The 19,962-nt window shown below is 37.0% G+C and overlaps 1 protein-coding gene across 1 annotated transcript in view; it reads right to left on the bottom strand.

Moving 5' to 3' along the window:
• Positions 1-19,962, bottom strand: part of UPF2 (UPF2 regulator of nonsense mediated mRNA decay) — a 50,818-nt gene that overhangs the window by 14,661 nt on the left and 16,195 nt on the right. The window contains exons 7-16 of the mRNA XM_088526317.1: positions 19,678-19,740; positions 16,275-16,378; positions 15,681-15,766; positions 9,555-9,663; positions 8,345-8,458; positions 7,460-7,576; positions 3,519-3,704; positions 2,806-3,009; positions 1,938-2,213; positions 441-624 (exon numbers count right to left, since the gene is read on the bottom strand). Of these exons, the coding sequence (XP_088382443.1) occupies positions 441-624; positions 1,938-2,213; positions 2,806-3,009; positions 3,519-3,704; positions 7,460-7,576; positions 8,345-8,458; positions 9,555-9,663; positions 15,681-15,766; positions 16,275-16,378; positions 19,678-19,740 (1,443 nt within the window). The remainder of the gene's footprint in view (positions 1-440; positions 625-1,937; positions 2,214-2,805; positions 3,010-3,518; positions 3,705-7,459; positions 7,577-8,344; positions 8,459-9,554; positions 9,664-15,680; positions 15,767-16,274; positions 16,379-19,677; positions 19,741-19,962) is intronic.

The raw sequence follows: 19,962 nt of genomic DNA, 5'->3' as shown, positions 1-19,962 counted from the left end.
TGCTAAAGCTCTCCTTAACAGCAGCTCTGGTGAAGTCCAGAACTAGGGACGTTGCAAACAACCAAGAAAGCTGAGCACTAAGGTGGCTTAGATCAGTGCTCATCAACCCACAGTCCCAGGAATGGGGTGGGCAGATACTCCAGGCTCCAGTAAAAGTTCCTAATTATTTTTCCTGAAAAGGTCCTCCTCATCCTTTTCACCATATTATACATGGACCAAATGATCATAGTACTGACCATTTTTGTTTTACTCACATCAATTTAGAATTATGTGGACTCTATTTGGACATCTGAAAATGCACAAGAAACAAAACCAAAAAAATTTTCATCAAGTTAGATCAGTTGATTTGAATGACAAAAGTTACATATCAACACAATGGAAATAACTTTAAGAAATCCAGGATTTGTCTAATAGACAACTACTTTTCCATATATCCTTACCTAATTTTATTAGGAATTCTCGTTCCAAGTCTTGTACCTGTCTTATAGCTTCTTCCAGAGAATTGCAGAGCTTTATCTTTGGTCTCAGCAGTTCCAGGGTATCACTGATCATATAGTCAATGTCTATAGGAAATGGATGGTCTTTTGTCCAAACATCCAAACTCTTTTTCCACCAAACATAGCGCTAGAATGTAAAGTATTCAAATAAGTTGTGTGTAGACATTTTAAGCCATTTGACTTATTTAACCTTGTTATGTCTAGCCACATTTGCTCAGCAGAAAATATAGAACATCTCAAATCACTGATCTTTCATTTCATATAACTATTAGATATTTTGAAGGCACTAAATAAATTATATGAGTCTTTTCTGGTTTTGAAACATGGATTTTCATTTTAACCCTGCCTTTAAGTTGGAACCACAGACATGAGGATATCGTAACAACCGCTGAAAACACGAAAGACTGAACAAAAAGGTGCTGGTGTGAACGCGTCTAAGGACAAACTCTTTTGATGAGATGTGTCCTTAGCAACTATCCACTTCAGCTTTCAAATCCTCTCTCTTCACATTTTAAAGAAAATTCAGTCCCTTGATGCTTAGCATAAAAGGCAAGGAAAGGGAGAAAACACAGAGAGAGCAAGAGGCTTAACACTCCAGCTATCATAAAGTGAAGATTTAGCATCCAGTTATACAAAGATTTTTAACAAGTTAGCACAAAAAGTAGAATTTGAGAACAGAGAAGTTACAAAACTGTATCTGAAAATAGAGCATGAACAACTTATTCAAATGTTAGGGTGTAGTAAGAATATGACTTCTTTGGTGCCAAGTTTATTTTAGGTTTAAAATGGTTTATTATAGGTTTAAAATACAATAAAATTTTTTCCATCTCTTAGATAACTAGGCATATGCATCCCCAAAGGTGTGAGATAAGTCACCACCACTGTAATTTGGTTCATTTTTAATATCTCTGTATTAGCATCTTTTAAAGAAAGAAGCAGAAGGAAAATGGAAGCCAGTCCAATAAGACTTAGCATTAACTCTAGGGACTGGAATTCCACATTTCTCAGGACAGCCTGTTCTAGTGTTTAAACCCTTTCTCTATGAAACCTTCCCCTGCCACCCTAACGTCTAGATCATAACTTGCTCTGCTGTGGCTTGTACTGAGCAACTAGAGAAGCATCCAAGGACCCAACCCCTTCTGCACAAAGCTGTTCATTTCCATCAACCTATTTCTCCACTTGGCAAAAAGCCCCTGAAAGGCTGTCCTAAACCTCCAGTGCACCAACTGCTACTCCCATGTTCTGCAGTTGTTGGACCAACACTTCACTTATACAACTGAAGACGTATTTCACTTTGAAATAAAACAGCTACAAAATTGAGAGGATTTTAAAAATTACAGTTCTAGAAAGCATTCAGAAAGGTAGATAAGTACATGGTGACTTTAAATACATTAAGTTGTTAAAGAAAGCTATTGAAAAAAAAAATCAGTTCATTTATACCTGAAAGTATACTAGGAAGCAATCAAGTTTTCGTTTGCTGGATCCTCTGTCAAAATACTGTCCACAGGTATCCAGGATGGTGCAGACTAGTCTAATCCTGAACAGATGCTCCGGAGGATCCAGGGGACTAGGGCTGCCGTCAGGGTTCACTCCGAAGGACGTGAACGAATACAGAGTTCGAAATATTACAGCCGACTCTACCATTCGGTAGTTGTAAAGCTCTCCCAAAAACTTGGCACTGCTGATGCGTCGTTGGTTAAACTTTGGCTGGTTAACCTTAAAGAAATAAAAAGCCCCCCAAAACCACACATTTATTTTAGTGTAGATACTAAATAGTAATAGAATCTCTATAAATACACTTTTAGAAAAAACAGTATAAACAATTGTCAGAATTTAAGATAAAAGACTTGTAGGCCTATATGCATTGTATAATTCAATATTTAGAAGTAGTGAAGACAGTTATGAAATGTGGCCAGCTAGAAAGTATTGTAGGTGTTCAAATACATGTAATAATCTGAAGCCTGTGATATTTCCATTCCCCAGAAAAAGTTTAATTAAAACCTCTATCAAAACATGGGCTATTTTCCAAAGTGACTTGAGGCTGCATGAATGTGACTGTACTGTGAAAGAAGAAACTGTACCCCCATACCATGGTAAGCAGGCAAAACAATCATCCCAGTAATCTGCATTGATTTTTTTTTTTAAATGAACCAAACCTAATCAAACAACTGAAAGACAGGTAGAAAAGTCATGAGTCAGAAAAATCCAAAATGTAAGGACTCTTTTCTGTAAGCATGACTATTTTATTGTTTTCTTCCTTTCCATAATGGAGAGATCAGTATGGCTTTATAAAAAGGATATTTTTTACCTCCATTCCTAGGCGAATATCCTCCAGCACTCCATCCACAACATGGATCCCAACATCTTCCTGGTAAAGGACCAACCCAGCTAAGAGGTTGGCTACACAGTGAATGCTATTGTATTTCACATTCCAGATGTTAATCATACAGCATATGACATAGTCTTTCACTTCTGCATCCTGCCAAGGCAGCTTGCGCATCTGTCTCAGAACCTACACAGAATTTTAAGATAAGTTTATTGGAAATGTTACCTCTTAACTGTTATTCACCTTCATTTCCTCTCTCTCATGGTTGGGATGAAATCCCTACATGCATCTACAAGTGTTTTTCCAAACATCTTCCATTTCTACAGTAGCTATGGAAAACTTCAGGTTTGCAATAAAACTGCTGTCCTCTGGCTACTAACCAAACTGTTTAAATCTGTTTCAGAATTTCTTTGCTCTTATATCTCTATATATGTGGTCTCTTCTCTTCACTCTGAAGATCATACATTTAACAAAGATGATAAATTTATTCTCTACTTGTTTTTAATGCTATGGAGAATGTAGGTCCACGTTTACAGCACCTATGTAGTACAGTAGAAGAAATAAAACTACATTAATCACCAGGGATAAAAATGATCCCTTTACCTTGCAATTAAAGAAAAAAAAAGAACTGCCCCTGCCTCTCCAAAAATTAATAGGAAATCAGTTCATTCAAGACACAAAGATATCAGATATACCTTCTCTGTGGTGACCTTGGAGAGGTCCTTGTAAAGCAGCTTACGAATATACTCCTGCAGGGGAGGACGCTTCTTCTTCACAGTTTTCTCAGCTGGAGGAGGGTTACAGTAGTAGTAGGCATTTTCCACCATCGTAACGTAGCGTGCATCAAGATGCATGGCTTGTTTTTTTCTCATCATTTGTTCCTGGAAACAAATCCAAACAGTCACTTTAAGATGTTGAGATGCAACAATTTTCAAACCAAAGGCTTTTACTGCTGAGTTTAGAATAAAGAAACGTGAGGAGTTCCAATAAATAAATAAATAAATAAAACCTTGAGTACAGAGATGAAAGGACAAAGCAGCTATATAGTTCTGTGCTGTTATTTCTAAGATCACTTTTACTTACAATCCCTATTTTTACAAAGAAACCCCCCAAATAGGTTTCAGAAGAGTTATTTGAAGTTTCATCGGAAATCTAAGTGTTCCTATTTATACAAAACATGACTTTAAGTCACTAGAGTTACAAACCACTTGACTAACAGGAAGTAGCTAAAATACTGATTGCTGTGCACAAGCATAATGAATCAATGCAAGAAAGCCAGCTGGCATCTTATAGCAGTACAAGACTCAAGAAAGTTCATACTGATGGTTTAAGCAAAAGCATTTTTCTTATTACATGAACCACTGTTGCCATTTACCCAAACAGAAGAGCCTGCAACAAAAACAGGACCTTAAAGATGCATTTCAGCAAAATCAGGTCAATTAAAGCTCTACAATTCTTCCTACAATTGTGATTAAAAAGTACTTTTTTGGTCCTGGTGAGTTTTCTACTAAACTTGAATAAATTCAGGTTTCTTCTGCAAGGAGTTTACCCAAATAGCTTCTAAATGTCAATTTTAGGCCGCTAATTCCATGAGGAAGAAGAATTTTGCACAACCCTGCAACCCAACATAGAGACTATTTTCCTCCTTAGACTGTGTGCATCTGTTGCCTGGAAGCGCCGAATCAGACACAAACCCCAAGGCATTTCATTTTTAACCTTGTCCATGACACAAATGACCTCTTTTGATTACCTAATAAGGCTCGCTCTTTCCAAATTGGACACTTCTCTTGAGGGATAGCAATTTTACCTATGCTTTATTTTTTTAAGAGGTGCACAGCACTTCAGCAAGTACCTAGATTTGGTTTTTGCGCTGTTTGCACTCAGTGAGGAAAGTCAGTTGGTTCCACTTGATCTACAGAGAAGCACCCCACCACTGAGCCACTATGCAGCTTAAATTATAAATGTAATTAATGCAATGTCACTTTTATTTAAGCTGGAAAAGACAATTTGATACAGCTGTGAGTTGAACTTTATCAATAAATTGTTAAACCAAAAATACTTTAAACAAAATGTCCTAACACAATAATTTAACATGATTAAGTAATGAGAATCATATATTAATTTAGTACTGATCTTCCTACTAAAGCACCAAGCAATGCACTTATCAATAAACCAATCTGACAGCCAAGATGGCTTCACAGTAATATTTTAAAATTGCATAAAGGACACCAAATTTGAAAGATGTCCCAAAAAGAACAAGTAATAGAATTAAACATTGTCCCAAATAAAAATAAGTATTAACAGAAATATTGTTACCCTCTAAAATGATTTTTTTCATCCCCACTGTTAAGACATCTTTAAATAATTTGCAAAACACCACATCATTCAATGGAATTAAGTGTTTCTCTAGAATGAAATCAGGTAGTCTGCACCTGTCTTGTGCAACATAATTAATTGAAGGGGAAAAAAATTATTAAAAGCCATTTTTAGCTATTACTTTCTTGCACACCCTGCTGAAGTAATGTTATCTTCAATATTAGACATACAACCTATTCTGCAGTGAAGATTAAGGCTAATCATTATTTGGAAGATCAACAGGCCTTAACTCCACCTGTAACACTCATTGGTAAGACTGGCTTTACATCTACTTCATTTTTTCCACAAGATCCCAATTAATTTGCCTTGGGAATCATCTTTTCAACAGTCCACACTGATCAGTACCATAAACCTATGATCCAATTTGTATAATACTATTTAAGTCAAAATCAGATCTCTGTCTTGACTGTAGGGCAGTATTAGAAGACACGTGCACCGAGATAAGAGCTGATAGGGCTCAGTTCATCTTCAGCAAGTGCCCAGGTGGTGCAAAAGTGGCAGGAGTGGTTGATAGAGCAGATGGTTGATCTGCTCTTCAGAGGGACCTCAGCAGACCAAAGAAATAAACTGGCAGGAATCCCCTTACATTCTTGTGAGCCAAGAACCTGGAGTTAACATGTTCATTCCCTTCTTTTTGCAACTACGCCACTGCAGTGAACAGTATCACAGTCAAGGTTATAACTAGATGAACAAAAGGTTCAGAAAGAAATGGAATTTTGTGGGGAAAAAGAAAAAAAGACCAATACACCACAGGATGCAGCAAAGGCTGCTACTATTAACTCTGCAGAACGAGTAGGGAGGACATGGATACAAGGAAGACCTATCAAGTGTAAGGCTAGTCTTTGCTAAGATAAGAGATGAGGATAGGAGAAATGCAGTGATATTTTACAGCTTTGAAGAGCTGTGCCTCTACATAGATTTCTAACACTTAAACCACTCACTTCCACAAGAGGAAACATCATTCCCTTTCTTCTCCAAGGCTAGAGAATAATTTCTTTAAAAATAGCTTGTTTACTGTTGATACTGCAGATACGTCTATAGTCTTCTGCACAGATTTGAAGGTCAGAAGGGAACTCTGAACAGTCTAGTCAGACTTCTAATACAAAGTGGTTTATTAGCTCGTCTGTATCTGCTTAAGAAGATTCTCATTTTAATGCAATTTTCTAATGTTGATATCCATCTTAAAACACTTTTTTGGTCCATGTTTGAATCGGCCCCTTACTTTGGACACTGAATTTTATGACCTGCTCTCAATCTAAGAAACATTATTTGAGGCTAAAATTCATATACTACAAATTTCAGAGACCCAATGCTAATCCTTTCATTATGTTTAATTTTTTGCTGGTACTTACCTAGATATGTAGATGACACTTCTATTCTCACCTTAAATACAAATCCCAATTTCTATAACAGCTTCAAGCCTTCATAAATTTGTCCTTCATATTTATAACTCCAGATTATAGCTCCCAGAGAACAGAAACCTCCTACCTGGGCTACTTTAACTGGAAATAAAGAGGGTGTCATTATCTTCTGGTTTATCAGCTAGCCCTTTCATCCTCAAATAGCATCTTTTGTGCGTGCGCACACACACCCTCTCAGATTCAGCCTTTATACTCCTTCAACTGCATTCTCGTTTTTTGCCCCATCTGTGTACAGCTACACATCACCCAAACGTATTTTTTGTAGCTGGAATGCAGTATCCTTTTACTTTAGAGACTTAATCCTCTATTTATGTTTTATTTGAAGTGGGGAACAGATTCATAGGGCAACTAGATTTCTCTAGAATATTTTGAGCACTGTTCTCTCTGGAGGCGCAGTCTGAGAGCCGAGACAGCACTGGACAGGCTGTATAAAGTAAGATGATACAAGCCCACGGGAATGCAGGCAAATGGCAGTATCACCAAGCAGACTAGGACTTAAACGTATCTGAAAAATAGACCTTCTCAGCATCCTCTCTGCCATGGAAAGGAACATTTCAGAAAAGAATGATTCTTCTTCCTCTTGTACCTGACTCAGTTTTTGTGAATCTCCAAGGTAAGATAGGAGTCTTGTGGCACTAAAACTGTATTGAAGTTTAGTAGGATGATAAAACTTAATGAAGATTTTCATTGGTTCCTCATCGAATATTGTTAGCTGCCTTTTAAGATATTAATTGCAGTGATTGTTATAGTCAGAGCACATTGCAAAGCAAGAGGATAAAAGAAATAATTAGTTTTGTTCAGTACATGCTCTCCTCTCAATAAGAGTTTTCTTCTCTTACCAAAAGAACACTGGTCCTTAAGTGGGATTCTGGTGATCTGAACAGAAATCTTCCACAGGTTTCCAGCAGAGTACAGGCCATTTCAATGTGGTGATGAGAAAAGTCTGACAGAAGCATCTGGGGCATATTCACATAGAAAACATTACTGTAACACAATTTTCTGTAGTGGAAAAATATGTTTATCTCCTCCACTTTTACACTTTTCCCCCCCTCCTCTTTTTTTCTTCAAAAGGAATATGGAATATTAAATTGATTCTACTCCTTCATTTTCACCTTCCAACCTTAAGCATTCTATGATTCTACGATCCAAAATACAATTGAATAGTTATCAGCATACAAATCAAGATGACATACCTAGAGATTTATGTTTTGAGAGAGAGATTAAGATTGATTCTGTTCCTCAAAAGTACCTGCTAGGATAAAATATAAGCCTCTCTCTGCAACCAGTGAAATGGTTTCTCCTTCCTACCCTGCCTCTACTGGTTATTTGTTACAACATCAATTTAAATCAACTCAACAAAAAGAAAACCCCAGTTCCAGTTTTGCAACAAATATATGAATAATACCACTAATATTATTTTCAACAAATAATGGATGTATAAATAGAAACTCTATCATCCTTCACATAGAAAAATCATTAGTAATTTGGTTCTACTGTCCAAAGACAAAAGTATATTTTAATAAACTCAGGCTATCATTGAATTCAAGCTTCCCAATTTATAAGAATGTCTATAATAAAGCACCTTTATAGACAGAAGCAGCAGAGATTTAAAATACCATGTACAATGAATTAATTGATAACACCAGCAGTGGGAACATGAAGGCGAATGGGATGGATATGCGTTCGCAGCAGGTACAGTAACACACTAATATTACAACCCCTACCTTTAAACAGTGGAGAGTATCATTTTTTGAGAACATCTTGAATTTGGTAAGCTCACCAATAAATCTCACAGTTTTATTCTTTGTTTCAATATTGATCTGGTCCTTTTTTCTCACCTAAAAAAAGGGACAATGCATTTGATTTTAGGTCATCAAAAATACCTTTCAAGATTACTTTCAGCTCAAAGTACTTTGCAAGCTTGGGAAGTGAGAAGTTTTTGGTTCCTTATACTCTAATCTTTGGATTTCTGAAAACTTTCTCTACTATTTTGTTTCGTCAGAAGCTTTGGAACTTTTTTCCCCTCACCTCACAGAAAACTCAGTCCTCTAACATACCAGGAGTTATGGAAACACACTAATTTGGCCATTCCCCTTTGCTAATGGTGAACTAGCAGTCAGGTATTCTAGACTCTGAATCAATAAAACCACTGCTCTTCTATTTCTAAGTGTAATCATGTTCAGCAAAATACAAATTATGATATTCTTCCACAATACCCGTTATTTTCTTGAGGACAAACAGTTAATTTTAGATAGCTTAAAAAAAAGGACTCGAACTATTTTTAGTAATTCATGTATTACTTCAGTGGCTATCAGAAAAATGGATTTCAAAATCTGTAAAGTAAACCTCAGAAAACACTGAAGGGGTCTTCACTGAGTAATGTAACTAATTCTATTAAAAAACACTTAAAAGATAGTGGTAGAATTAACATTCAAAGTCATCTGCAAGGAATGAAAAATTTGATTTTCATCACACAGTTGAACATTAGTTGTTCCTGTTAAAAAGAATAGATGTTTTAGAATTAATGGATATTTTCATTAATTATATTGCAACAGTAACCTTGTGGGAAAGGCTACCATTAGTACAGGCCAAATCTGATTCTATTTGTAAGTTATTAAATATAGAAGAGCTCTGCAGTTGAGCACATTTTTTTTCCAGTTTTGCTGTCATTGTTTTATCATGTAACAATTTGGTTTCACTTTATTTAACATTAGAGAATGAAGATGACACAGCAAACAAAGCATATATATATGTACATATATATACATACATATATACGTACACATATAATAGGCTATAAAAAAAGTAATATTACATCACTGAATTTTAGCATTAGCATTTACCAAATATGAAGGACTATTTTTTTTTTCCTGAGGAAAAAGTTTTCAGGTTGATTAATCTGAACACAAAAATAACCAAAGTAACAAAACATACATGAAACCTGAAGTCCCCTCTCAGCATGGAACAAAGATCCTCTGCTACATCAGACATACAAGGATGCAACGTGGCCACCAGCCTGGCATAGAACGGTAGCAAATCCAACCTGCAAACAGAGGTTACACACACCAATAAACAAAATGCAAAGCTAGTTTATGTTCTAGAGGATGACTGGGTATATACTGACAATTATGTACATATATTTCACCAGCTCATACTGTAAGTTGCAATATCATTTTAAAATAAAAATTCAAAAAGGTGTATTACCCCATCCTATTAGAATGCTTCATAACTGATCTGCTTTCAAATTCACTGTTTTAAGTGAAATGCCAATTGCTGTCTTAACTATGGAATTGGTAGCTTTTTCTCCACTCCCCCTATTATCTTTCAGAAATTTCAAAATACCAAAACACAGACTTGATTGGTTTGCAAAAACGGGAGAAATTTCTTTAAATGCTGATTCATAGTATCACATAATAGAAGAGAGAACGTAACCCAGAGCTGCTTTGCCTAGATGTGCACATATGCCACTTTTAGATGCAGAAACCAATTGTGCAAGTCTCACGCACAAGCGTGTATTATAGCGAGGAAATTGTCAAAAAAAAAGTTATTTACAAACATTGTATTGGTGGAAATAGAGGATGAACTCTAGGGAAAAAAAAAAAAGATACTGTCATAACTAGAATGAAACAAATTTACATTTAATTAAAATGAGAAATTCTGAGTATGGGAAAAATGGACCTTTCTTCAGGTTACACTTTATGAAGGATTAAGGTTGCCTTTACTACCAGACCAAAAAAATAAAGATACTGCCAGAGAATTCTGAAAAGCACGTTAGAAATAAATACACACTGAGCTTGCCCTGTTACAAGAATGAGATCAGAGCCAAGGACAAGGAGAGCAGCAAGACAACCCTCTCAAAATAAAGAGCATATTGCACAACAGCAGCAGCAGAGGGGAGAGCGATGCTGGAGCACGTTTCCACGACCTTCAGTATCCATACACAGAAAGGATCATTATGTATTTACATCATGGTCCGGCAAAACTGGAATATAGCTTTGTTCTTTCCAGGTATAAAGTGACCTGCTAATAAAATTCCTGGTGAGACATTATAGGTATCCCAGTTACCTATTTAACAGAGTTTTATTCTTTCTTGTTAACCAGTAACAGAACCAGTATTTACATTTTTCAAGCTTGTTGAAAAACCACAGTCAAGGAAGATCAGCTGCTGCAAATTACTATCATGTTATTAAATGTCTAGCTATTAACTCAGAGAAGTGAAGATCTCATTGCTTCACACACATTAATTAAATTAAAGGAAGACTTTGGTCGAGTTGAGGTGCATGTTTTAATCAAGGGGATTTTTTATGGCATTTCTTTCAAAGCAAACAGCAGAAAGTTGTATTCTGATCTGAGCACGTACCTGCCTGCTGAGAGCTAATAATTTCATCTCTGTAAACCAAACACACCTGGGGAAAAACTCAATCTGAGAGCCCATTGTTGGTGCTCCAACTCAGAACACAAAAGGTTTCTTCATGGGGAAAAATACTATGACTGGATATTTCTACACAGGTGAAATATAAGGTGGAAAAGCCTGGGGTCAATTACTGTGAAACTGGCAATCACTGAATGTGTTTGCACTCGCCCAGGAGAGGGAAAAAAATCAGCATTTAAAACTGGATAGACTGCAGTGCAAGTGGCACCATCTACTGGCACTTGTGTTCAGGCTCCTCTAATCTGATTTTTCTTTTTTTACTTCCAGAAGATTTTGGATTTCTTGACAAAGAGGGGGCAGAAATTCATGGAAAAAAGCCAAACGACGGCATTACGAAGCATGCTCATTCTGTGCTTCGCAACAGTTGAGGTATTTACTTTGTGAAGTCCATCCCAACCACCAGGAACGTCAGGAACATAACTAAAAGCCTCCACTCTTGACCATTTTCATTTTGGCCAGATATCTTGGACTGAAATCCAGTCAACCCTGGCTCTCAGGGCCACATGGGCCAAGTTTTAGTGAACTGCTTTCTGGATAATGTTAAATACTAGTTTATAAACAATGCAACAATTTTGTTCAATTAAATCCCTAACTGCAGGTTATTTAGGACTTCGGCAGTCAGAATTTTTTTTAACAAAGGGATTAGGAAAGAGTGAAAGGGACATTTTGGGTGCTCATTACCTGTGGTCATACTGGAAAGACAGCTTGAAGAATGAAGGAACAGCAAGACACGGCGCTCCTGCCTTGTGAGCACAGCCAGAATCCCAACAAACTAAACATATTCCCAGGTCCTGAACAGGCACAAACTGCCACCCACCTTATTCAGTGGGAATAAAGCTGCACTATGGAGCTTTCATGCTATCAGATTAGATGTTTTTTGTTTTATTCTCTGTTTTGGCATAAACTCCCAATTTAAGCATTTTTATTCTCAAACAAGGAGAGGCCTCAAACACTGACAAGACAAATTCAGCTGAACAAAATGACCTTACTAGGGAGGATTGTCTCAAGTTCAGAAGTTGAAGAACAGATATACAGAGGTTTACAGACAGATATAGAGAGGTTAAGTTCTGAATGAAGAAAAAGCAATGACAGTGTTAAAATTGCCATACCATGAAAAGCACCTCCTCCTGTTTAGTAAACAATTAACTTCACAGATCACTACGTATGGCAATGGAAAAATAACCAAAATCAAATGCTAAACAGTAAATAAGATACTTGACTAGAATTGTTTAGGATTTAAGAGATTTTAAACTTATTGTTGCAAAACAAAAACAAAAAACTTGGAAGGTTACAGAAGGCAAATAAGTAGTCTTAATTATGTCTGTCTGTTCAGAAAAATAATTCATTAGGTTAATAAGAATTACACAAAGCTGCCCGGAGACTGCAAGCAGTACAGATTAAATCACTGCACTGTCACTTCAGTACAAATCATATTGCTCTGAATTACAATGCTAGTATTTAAATCAATTTAAATCAATTCTTCAACGCAAGTCCAAAAGCCATTTGCATACCAGCATCCAAAATCTTTAAGAAGGGCTTTCTGTTCTCCTTGGCTAGAGGTCTGGATTGCAGTTGAAGATTTAAGCACTATCCATGCATAAGTAGTCAACAGAGCAGTGTAATGTTGTACTGTTCTAACACTAACCTTCAGTTACTTAAGGGAAAAAAAGTTTTTTTTTTTTTGCCAAATGAAGTTGGTTTTCTTGAAGAATCACTTATTTATCCCAGTCTATCCAACCCTAATGGGAGCAAGAAAGTTCGCTGACACCAATGCATGATAACAGACCTAAAATGAAGTGTTCACAGTCGTTCTCAAACTGAGAAACACAGTTTTGTAAATTCTTAGTGCAGCTGTCGTGCCTGTATGCTTCCTATAAGTGTCACCTCTCACAAGAGCGCAAGTTACTGTTTATGCATCTCATCCTGGCTGCCAAGATCTCATCTTGGATGAGATCTCATCTCATCCAGCAATAACTAGATCTGAGCTGTATTATCTGGTATGCTTGGACACTAAATACGTTAGAAAAACATGTAACTTATCTGCATCCTATGAGGACACTGCTCCTCAATACCTTTAAAAGAAAGCAAACAGACAAAAAATCCCAAACACGCTTTCTTCCATTCTGTTCCTCGAGTAGCTGGAGGATGTTGTATAAATTCCTGGAATTTAGGGTGGAGGAAAACAACAAAGAAAACAAAACCCCCAAATTGTTCTTTTTGTGTGTGCGTGAAGTAGTAAGAGGATAAATATATCAGTATGGCTCTGTGAAGAGATTGATGTAAATAAAATACTTCTAATGCACAGCATGCAAACTTTGAAGGCAAGTAGTGTTATGTATTTTTCTCTAAAACAATTTGTAGTATTTTATAGCAACTGCCAGCACTGTATTCTATGTACAAACCGAGTTTTTCCACAAGTAATACAAATACTGATGCAAAGACAAAAAGCAGAATTGCTCCTTTACCAACTGCAATAAAGAAATACAAATAGGCAGACAAACTGCCCTTTAAAACCATCTGCATATATAGGCAGTTCAGCTGGTGTTTTCATCGTGCCTGCCGTACAGAAGGAGAAGCTCAATTAGCAAAACCTGTTTCTCCAGCCTAGTTGCCCTGTCAGAGAGCAGACATCTTACAGCTGGAACTGGAGAGTTCATTAGATGAGTGGGTCTCAGTAGACAGGAGAAAAATGTATGAAAGAAAGGAAAAGAAAATATTTTACAAAGAAACAAAATATTCAGAAGAAAAATAACGAGTAAGTCGGTTGAGAACCTCAGGATTATTTCCAACTATGAGAAGACAGGACTATTAAGCAGATGCCAGCCAGCAGAAGTAGCCGCAGGTTAAGTCTATACTATGAGTTGAAACTATACCACGGGTTGAGTTTCCACAGAAACATTGTTCAGCTGATCCCATTCTCCCTTTTTTTAAATAAAATAAAAAATATAGTGGGATAGCTATCACCAGTAAGACAGAATCAGTGGCAAAGTGGAGAGCATACAGCCCTGGTCAAGGAACATCTCCTTTTGCTATAATGGCACAATATGCTGGGAATTCTACCTTGCCTTGGATTTGTGAAACCACACTGCAAGTTTACAAGCTACTGTCTTGTTCTGTTCTAAAGCTACTACTTCTGTTGTGCATAATGTTAACAAGTTCCTTCAGGTCATTATCATCTAGTACGCTCCAGTTTATGCAAACCAAGCCTAATGCATCTTCTAACAGGTTCCAAGAGTTAATGATCAATATGAACAACCCGGCCTCTACAGCATAAGGAAGAAATACAGGGCAGTAGTACAAATATTACTGCATGTTCGAAGGCCAACTATTAAATCACTTCCATTTTGCAGACACACATGGAAAATTCTCCATTAAGGAAGAGCTCAAGATAATAGTCTAAATTATCCTGCTGATTTACATTGCTGCACATAGCATGGTTCTAAAGTCCTGAGCAAATGCTCTTCTCTCGATGTGATTATGAGCCTGTCGATAAATAATAAAAGTACCTTCCTTTACATCATAAATTTAGATCTAACGAAGTGCTCTTCAGACTAACACAGAACATATTTCAAGCTCTGAGAGTTGAGTATTAAATAGTGATAGAGGAAAACTGATTATTCAAATCCATACTTTCTGAGTAAGAGAGTGAATGATTATAAGCACTTCCAACTCTACAACTGATGTCAAGGTAGATTTGGGTTAATGTGATTCAGCAACAAACCACTGCTTTAAGACAGTCAGAAGTGCAGAGAAGATGCTCATTACAAATAGGTTGCAGAAACAGGCTGGAAATAAGGTTGAAAACACAATGCAGGAACAAAGGCCTTATATTCAAGGGAAACAAAACACCAAGCTTGTTTAGTCAAAACAATTAATAGCCCACAGGAGTCTCCTGGAGACTATGAAATAGGCACTCAAAACATGACTCTCTTTCCCACAATATTAAAAAGGGATGGAATCAAAGTAGTGTGAACTATAACAGGAAATCCAAGATAATGATGAAACCCCTGAAACCAAAAGCTGCATCAGAGCAACCTCTCAGGAGAAATTAAGAACAGGACAAAGCAAAGCAAGAAAAGTAACTCCTTTTAATTACACCTATGTAAACTGCATCTGTTTAAGGTTTAAGTTCAGCACAGAGTAGACACAAGTACATGATGCTTCTTATGTATTTGTCATTATTTCTTTAATCAAGGCTCTTCATGTAAGTGCAGGAACCTTTTGTATGCAAAGAGGGAGCTGAGAAAAACACGGCAAAGCTTTACATGGACAAAACTACATAGGAGAGGCCACACTCCAACTCTTCCATTGGCATTCTCCAAGCTGGCCAGCTAAGAACCAGCTCTCTTCCAGAAGCTACAACGCAATAAAGTCTAATGGCTATTGACTGTACCCATCGTACCACGTCATTATATCACAAGATGCCCCCTTTCCTAAACTATACTGTGCTCTGACTATTCAGAGGATTATAAAAAGAGAGAGTTCTGATTTAAATACATGTTCCTTGTTGGTTTTTTTTCCCTAGAATGGGGGATTTACTGCTGGCAGGGAAGAAGGGGGAGAACACACAACACGGGCTATGTTGAATAACCAAAGCTGGATCCACATTTCTCCCCTCCAGTTCTTACCTTTGTCTAGGAACTATGAAAAGCGCTCGGACCAATTTTCTTCTATTGGCTTTTGTATTCATGTTCATGCAAAAATCCATTGCTGCCTATAAAGGGAGAAGCCAAAATTTCACCTTTAAATGCAAGTGTCTATTTACAGCAACAAAGCATGCTTTTAGAAGAGTATCTTTTACACAGCCAGGCTCATGTTACACACAGCTGCTTTTAGAACAACCATGAAGGAAAAAAAAAAAAATCTTAATTCTGCATAGAACTGACACAATTAGAAAACATGCAAAAATACTGGAATTGGATTGATTCCTTTGATCAGCATGAGGTAAAAAAGAACCTCCAGGTAAATGGTAAATCTGTCAGGTAATAATAGAGGAAAAATAAGTCTATTTTTGTTCAAATAAACTGTAAGTTGTGAAAATGGGCAGATGGAAACCAAACTCTTACTAAGGGCTTAATAAGTGGGGGAGAAAAAAATATTTCCTCCGTATTAAAAAAAATGAATTCAGCTACTGCAAGACTTCAAAAGTTTAAATCTGTATTTCTGATCAAGTGATTTGAACTAGCATCAGATGCTTGCAAACTGGGAAAAAATGACTGTACCTTGTCTATGAGGTCTCTGTTGACACAATTTGGAAGTTGCTGAAGAAAAGCATCTACTATAAGTTTTAAATGAGATCCAGTACTGGCTTCTTCATCCTCTTGTTCTAAAAAAGTGAAAAAAAGTGACACACAACTTAAAGCTGTGATATCATGGTTTGCTATTACATCCCCCAAGTATAGTACATTTGTAATGTATAGCTGTTAACATGATCATCTATAGAATTAAAATATAAAATGGTGTATTCATCTTTATGTTAAAAAAATTCCATTGATTGATCCATTGATTGCCTATGCAGATCAACGTCGAAAAAGCAAAAACTTAAGTTTCACCTATTGCCGAAATACTAATAAATGAAAGATCCCTACCTCCTAATTTATACTGTGGGAAACAAAAACAAATATCTATTCCTAGAAAAGTATGGTAATTTATTTAGATGACATAATGAGGACCATAAGAAGGCCTGAACACGGGGAAAAACAAGCAAGCAATCATTTTTTGCAATGGTGAATTCTATTTTTATGCATGTATTCCATGCATGAGAACCATAATTTTTGACCAAAAATATCCACCAAGACATTTTTTCACCTACTATGCTCTTGACATCCCTTCATTTGAGACCTTAAGAGCTGGAAGAGGCCAACTTAATTCCTCTGGCTGTGGAGAAATGAAAGGTACTGAACCACAGAGCACCTAGGACAGAGAGTTGAGCACGTAGGAACAGCAAGGTAAGTGCAACTTGTTTTTCAAGCAAACACTGTGCTGTGATTTGCAATGTACAAAGCAGTGACAGTGACCTCTACTTATGGAATATGTCAGTAAGACTACAAAAGGAAAGGACAACACTGCTGGTTAGCTTCAGATTTTGACATCAGCCATGAAAACATCACCAGACCGATCCCACTACACCTACCCTCCAAACGTAAAACAAAGAGTATGCTTCTAAGTTGCAGAATTTACATAAATCTCAGAGGACAACTTAGTTGGCTCCAAAACACATTGAGCTAGAAGTCTTGGACAACATCTGTCCTTGGCCACAGCGATACAGAGAACTTTGCTTCCTGAAGAAGAAAGATGGTAAAAGGTGGATTCCCTTCAGTTTGAGTGCGGGTTTGAGCAAGAATGAGAACACCTGGAGATGTTTAAAGGAGAGGAAGAGACAGGCAGGTACAATTTTAAAATGAGAATGTGTGTGGTGGGATTTCTCTCTCTAAAAAAACCCTTGGGGAAGGCCACTTGGCCTTTACATGCAGTAGGGTAAAGTAATATAAAAAGGAACTTAGGGATTTCAGTCCTTTAAGTTACAAGTTTAAGGTACAAGAGACAAAGATGCTATATTGCAGGTCCTGAATGAGACCAAGTTGAACAGTTTCCTACTGCTCTCTGAACACATCAGTAGAAATAAGCACTTCAGCTTTGGAGGAGGAATCGGAGCTCAGTTCAGGAAATGCTCAGAATTGTTCCTGAGGAACACTGCTGGCCACCCCACCTCCACGTTGCTGGACATGGAGCTGGATGAGCGCCTCCTCACTTGCCAATCTTTAGAAGTTAAAAGAACAACATAGAAAGGCTCTAAGGAAGGAGAAAAAGGAAGAAAAGAGTTCCAAATGTTCAGAGAAAAGAGGACCCTGGAGTTTTAAATCACTGATGGAACAGTGACTCTGACCAATATCTTGACATTGTGTGTCTACATATGCACACACAGACACACACTCATATCATAGATTTTAGCATCCACTCATTTAGATTTAACTCGAATCCTCTCGAGCCAGACATTACCAAATCTTTTCAAAAAGATTTAGGTATTTTCAGCCACATCTTCCCATTCCTGTTCAAGGGTCTTTTATCTTCCCCTTCTTCCTCTACCGCTGTCTGTTGGCCTTCTTTCAGTTTTCTGTTCCACCAGACATAGCACTCTTGACATATACCAAAACATTAGACCAAAGACAAACAGCCTTTACCAATCTAGACACTTTTCAAGACTATCTTTCAGAAGACTGTGCTGCCTCATTCACTCTCAACCCACAGTTCCAAGTATCTCCCTTCCTTGACCAGTCCTCTCCTTCACTGGAAGGCTATAGGTACTCTCATTTCAAATTCCTATGTACTTCTTTCTCACCACAGTTCTTGGATTCTTTCTGTGCAGACATAACTTGCTGTAGTACCTACTGCATGTTTGCAACCTAAAATTGAAAATTAAAAAAAATAATAAATTCTGGTAATATCAGGAAGAGACAAAGTCAGAACTTCCTCCAAGGGGAACAACTATTCTAAGCAAGGCAAATCAGGAAAAAAAAAAAAAAAAAAAAAGTTAATTTCTCGCTTTTCTCTTGGTTCTTGCTCTTGAGTTCCAGTCTTTCAGAATCCCCCCATTTTAAAAGTCACACACCAACTTTTTTTAAAAATGTACCATAAATTGCAATATCTAATAACTGAGATAAGAATTTAAATATTCTTATTTAAATAACAAATCATGCCAAAAGATCACTGTAGACTCTGTTGTATAAGATTACATAAGACTGTTGTTTATTTGTTGCTTGTGTTTTTTAATTTTTATTTTAAACAGAAATTCAGGCAAACCTTCAATTTTCAAGGAGTAGAACTGTGAAAGCAGAAGCCACCAAGGACTTTCCAAAGTCCTTATTCCTGCAGTGACTGGTGCCAAATAATCTTCCACCTCAGTAACAACAGTTACTCACCTTCCCTTCTAAGTATACACATAATTTTTCAGAAAACACTGGCTTCTTTTCCATCAACATCACCTCTACTTTTACAGAGGTGTACCTGCACAGAAAGTCCTGCCATTTGACCTCTCCCCCTCCCCAGAAATTCCATCCTGCCAGAAGGCTTCAGCCTCCTTGGTAGGGTTTCATCCAACAGGGGCAACCACAGAAATGATTTTGTAGTGCTAGTATCTACCCTGCTGTGTAAGGAGCCTTTGTAATTAATTTCATCAAGCAGAAGCCACCATATAGCAACATTCAGATGTTACTGAGCAATACTGTAAGAAAAATGCTGCCTGGGTCCCCCTCCTGCAGAACCATTAAGCAAAAGCATAATATTAAATACCTGGTTGAATCAAGGCCTCACCAAGTAATGTGCCCAGAACCCAGTTTCCCAGGTCATCTAAATCTGCAAAATACTTCCTAATAAACAAATATCTTATTTGAAATATATATGCACACACACACTCACCTTCTGAGCATTCTCTCTGTTGCCAGCTACCTAGTGGTCTCTATATATTAACATCATACATCAATATGATCAAAGAAAACTCCCCCTGATCCCAGTACCCTGGGACAGCCTCTACTCTGGGCATTCCTCATTTGACTTTGTCTCCATTTACACAGCTTTATTTATTCCATTTACTCTTCTTTATTTTTTTTAAACAACCTCAAAACTCACTTCTTTCAGCTTGTTTTCCGTCACTATTTTCAGCTCCGGTGCTATCTGCTCCCTCTCTCTTGCCTGAGCATATTGAAAATAAGAAAATTAAGATTCACTCAAGATAAACATAATATAGAAACAAAATTAAATTAGCTGAATTCCTGGTAAATAATATTCTTTAGGAACACCAACTTTCCTGTTATATGTCATATTTTTAAACTTAGGCTGACTATAGCCTCTCAATTTTAGAAAAAAGTAGTGGAGAAGCAGGCATTGCGGAGAAGGACGCTGTAGCAGAACAGC

This window comes from Tinamus guttatus, unplaced genomic scaffold (genome assembly GCF_059628265.1).
Source record: "Tinamus guttatus ecotype Peru unplaced genomic scaffold, ASM5962826v1 Tinamus_guttatus_pri_ptg000245l, whole genome shotgun sequence".
Lineage (NCBI taxonomy): Eukaryota > Metazoa > Chordata > Aves > Tinamiformes > Tinamidae > Tinamus > Tinamus guttatus.
The sequence above is the reverse complement of the archived record's forward strand: the minus strand, read 5'-3'. Positions and strand labels throughout refer to the sequence as shown.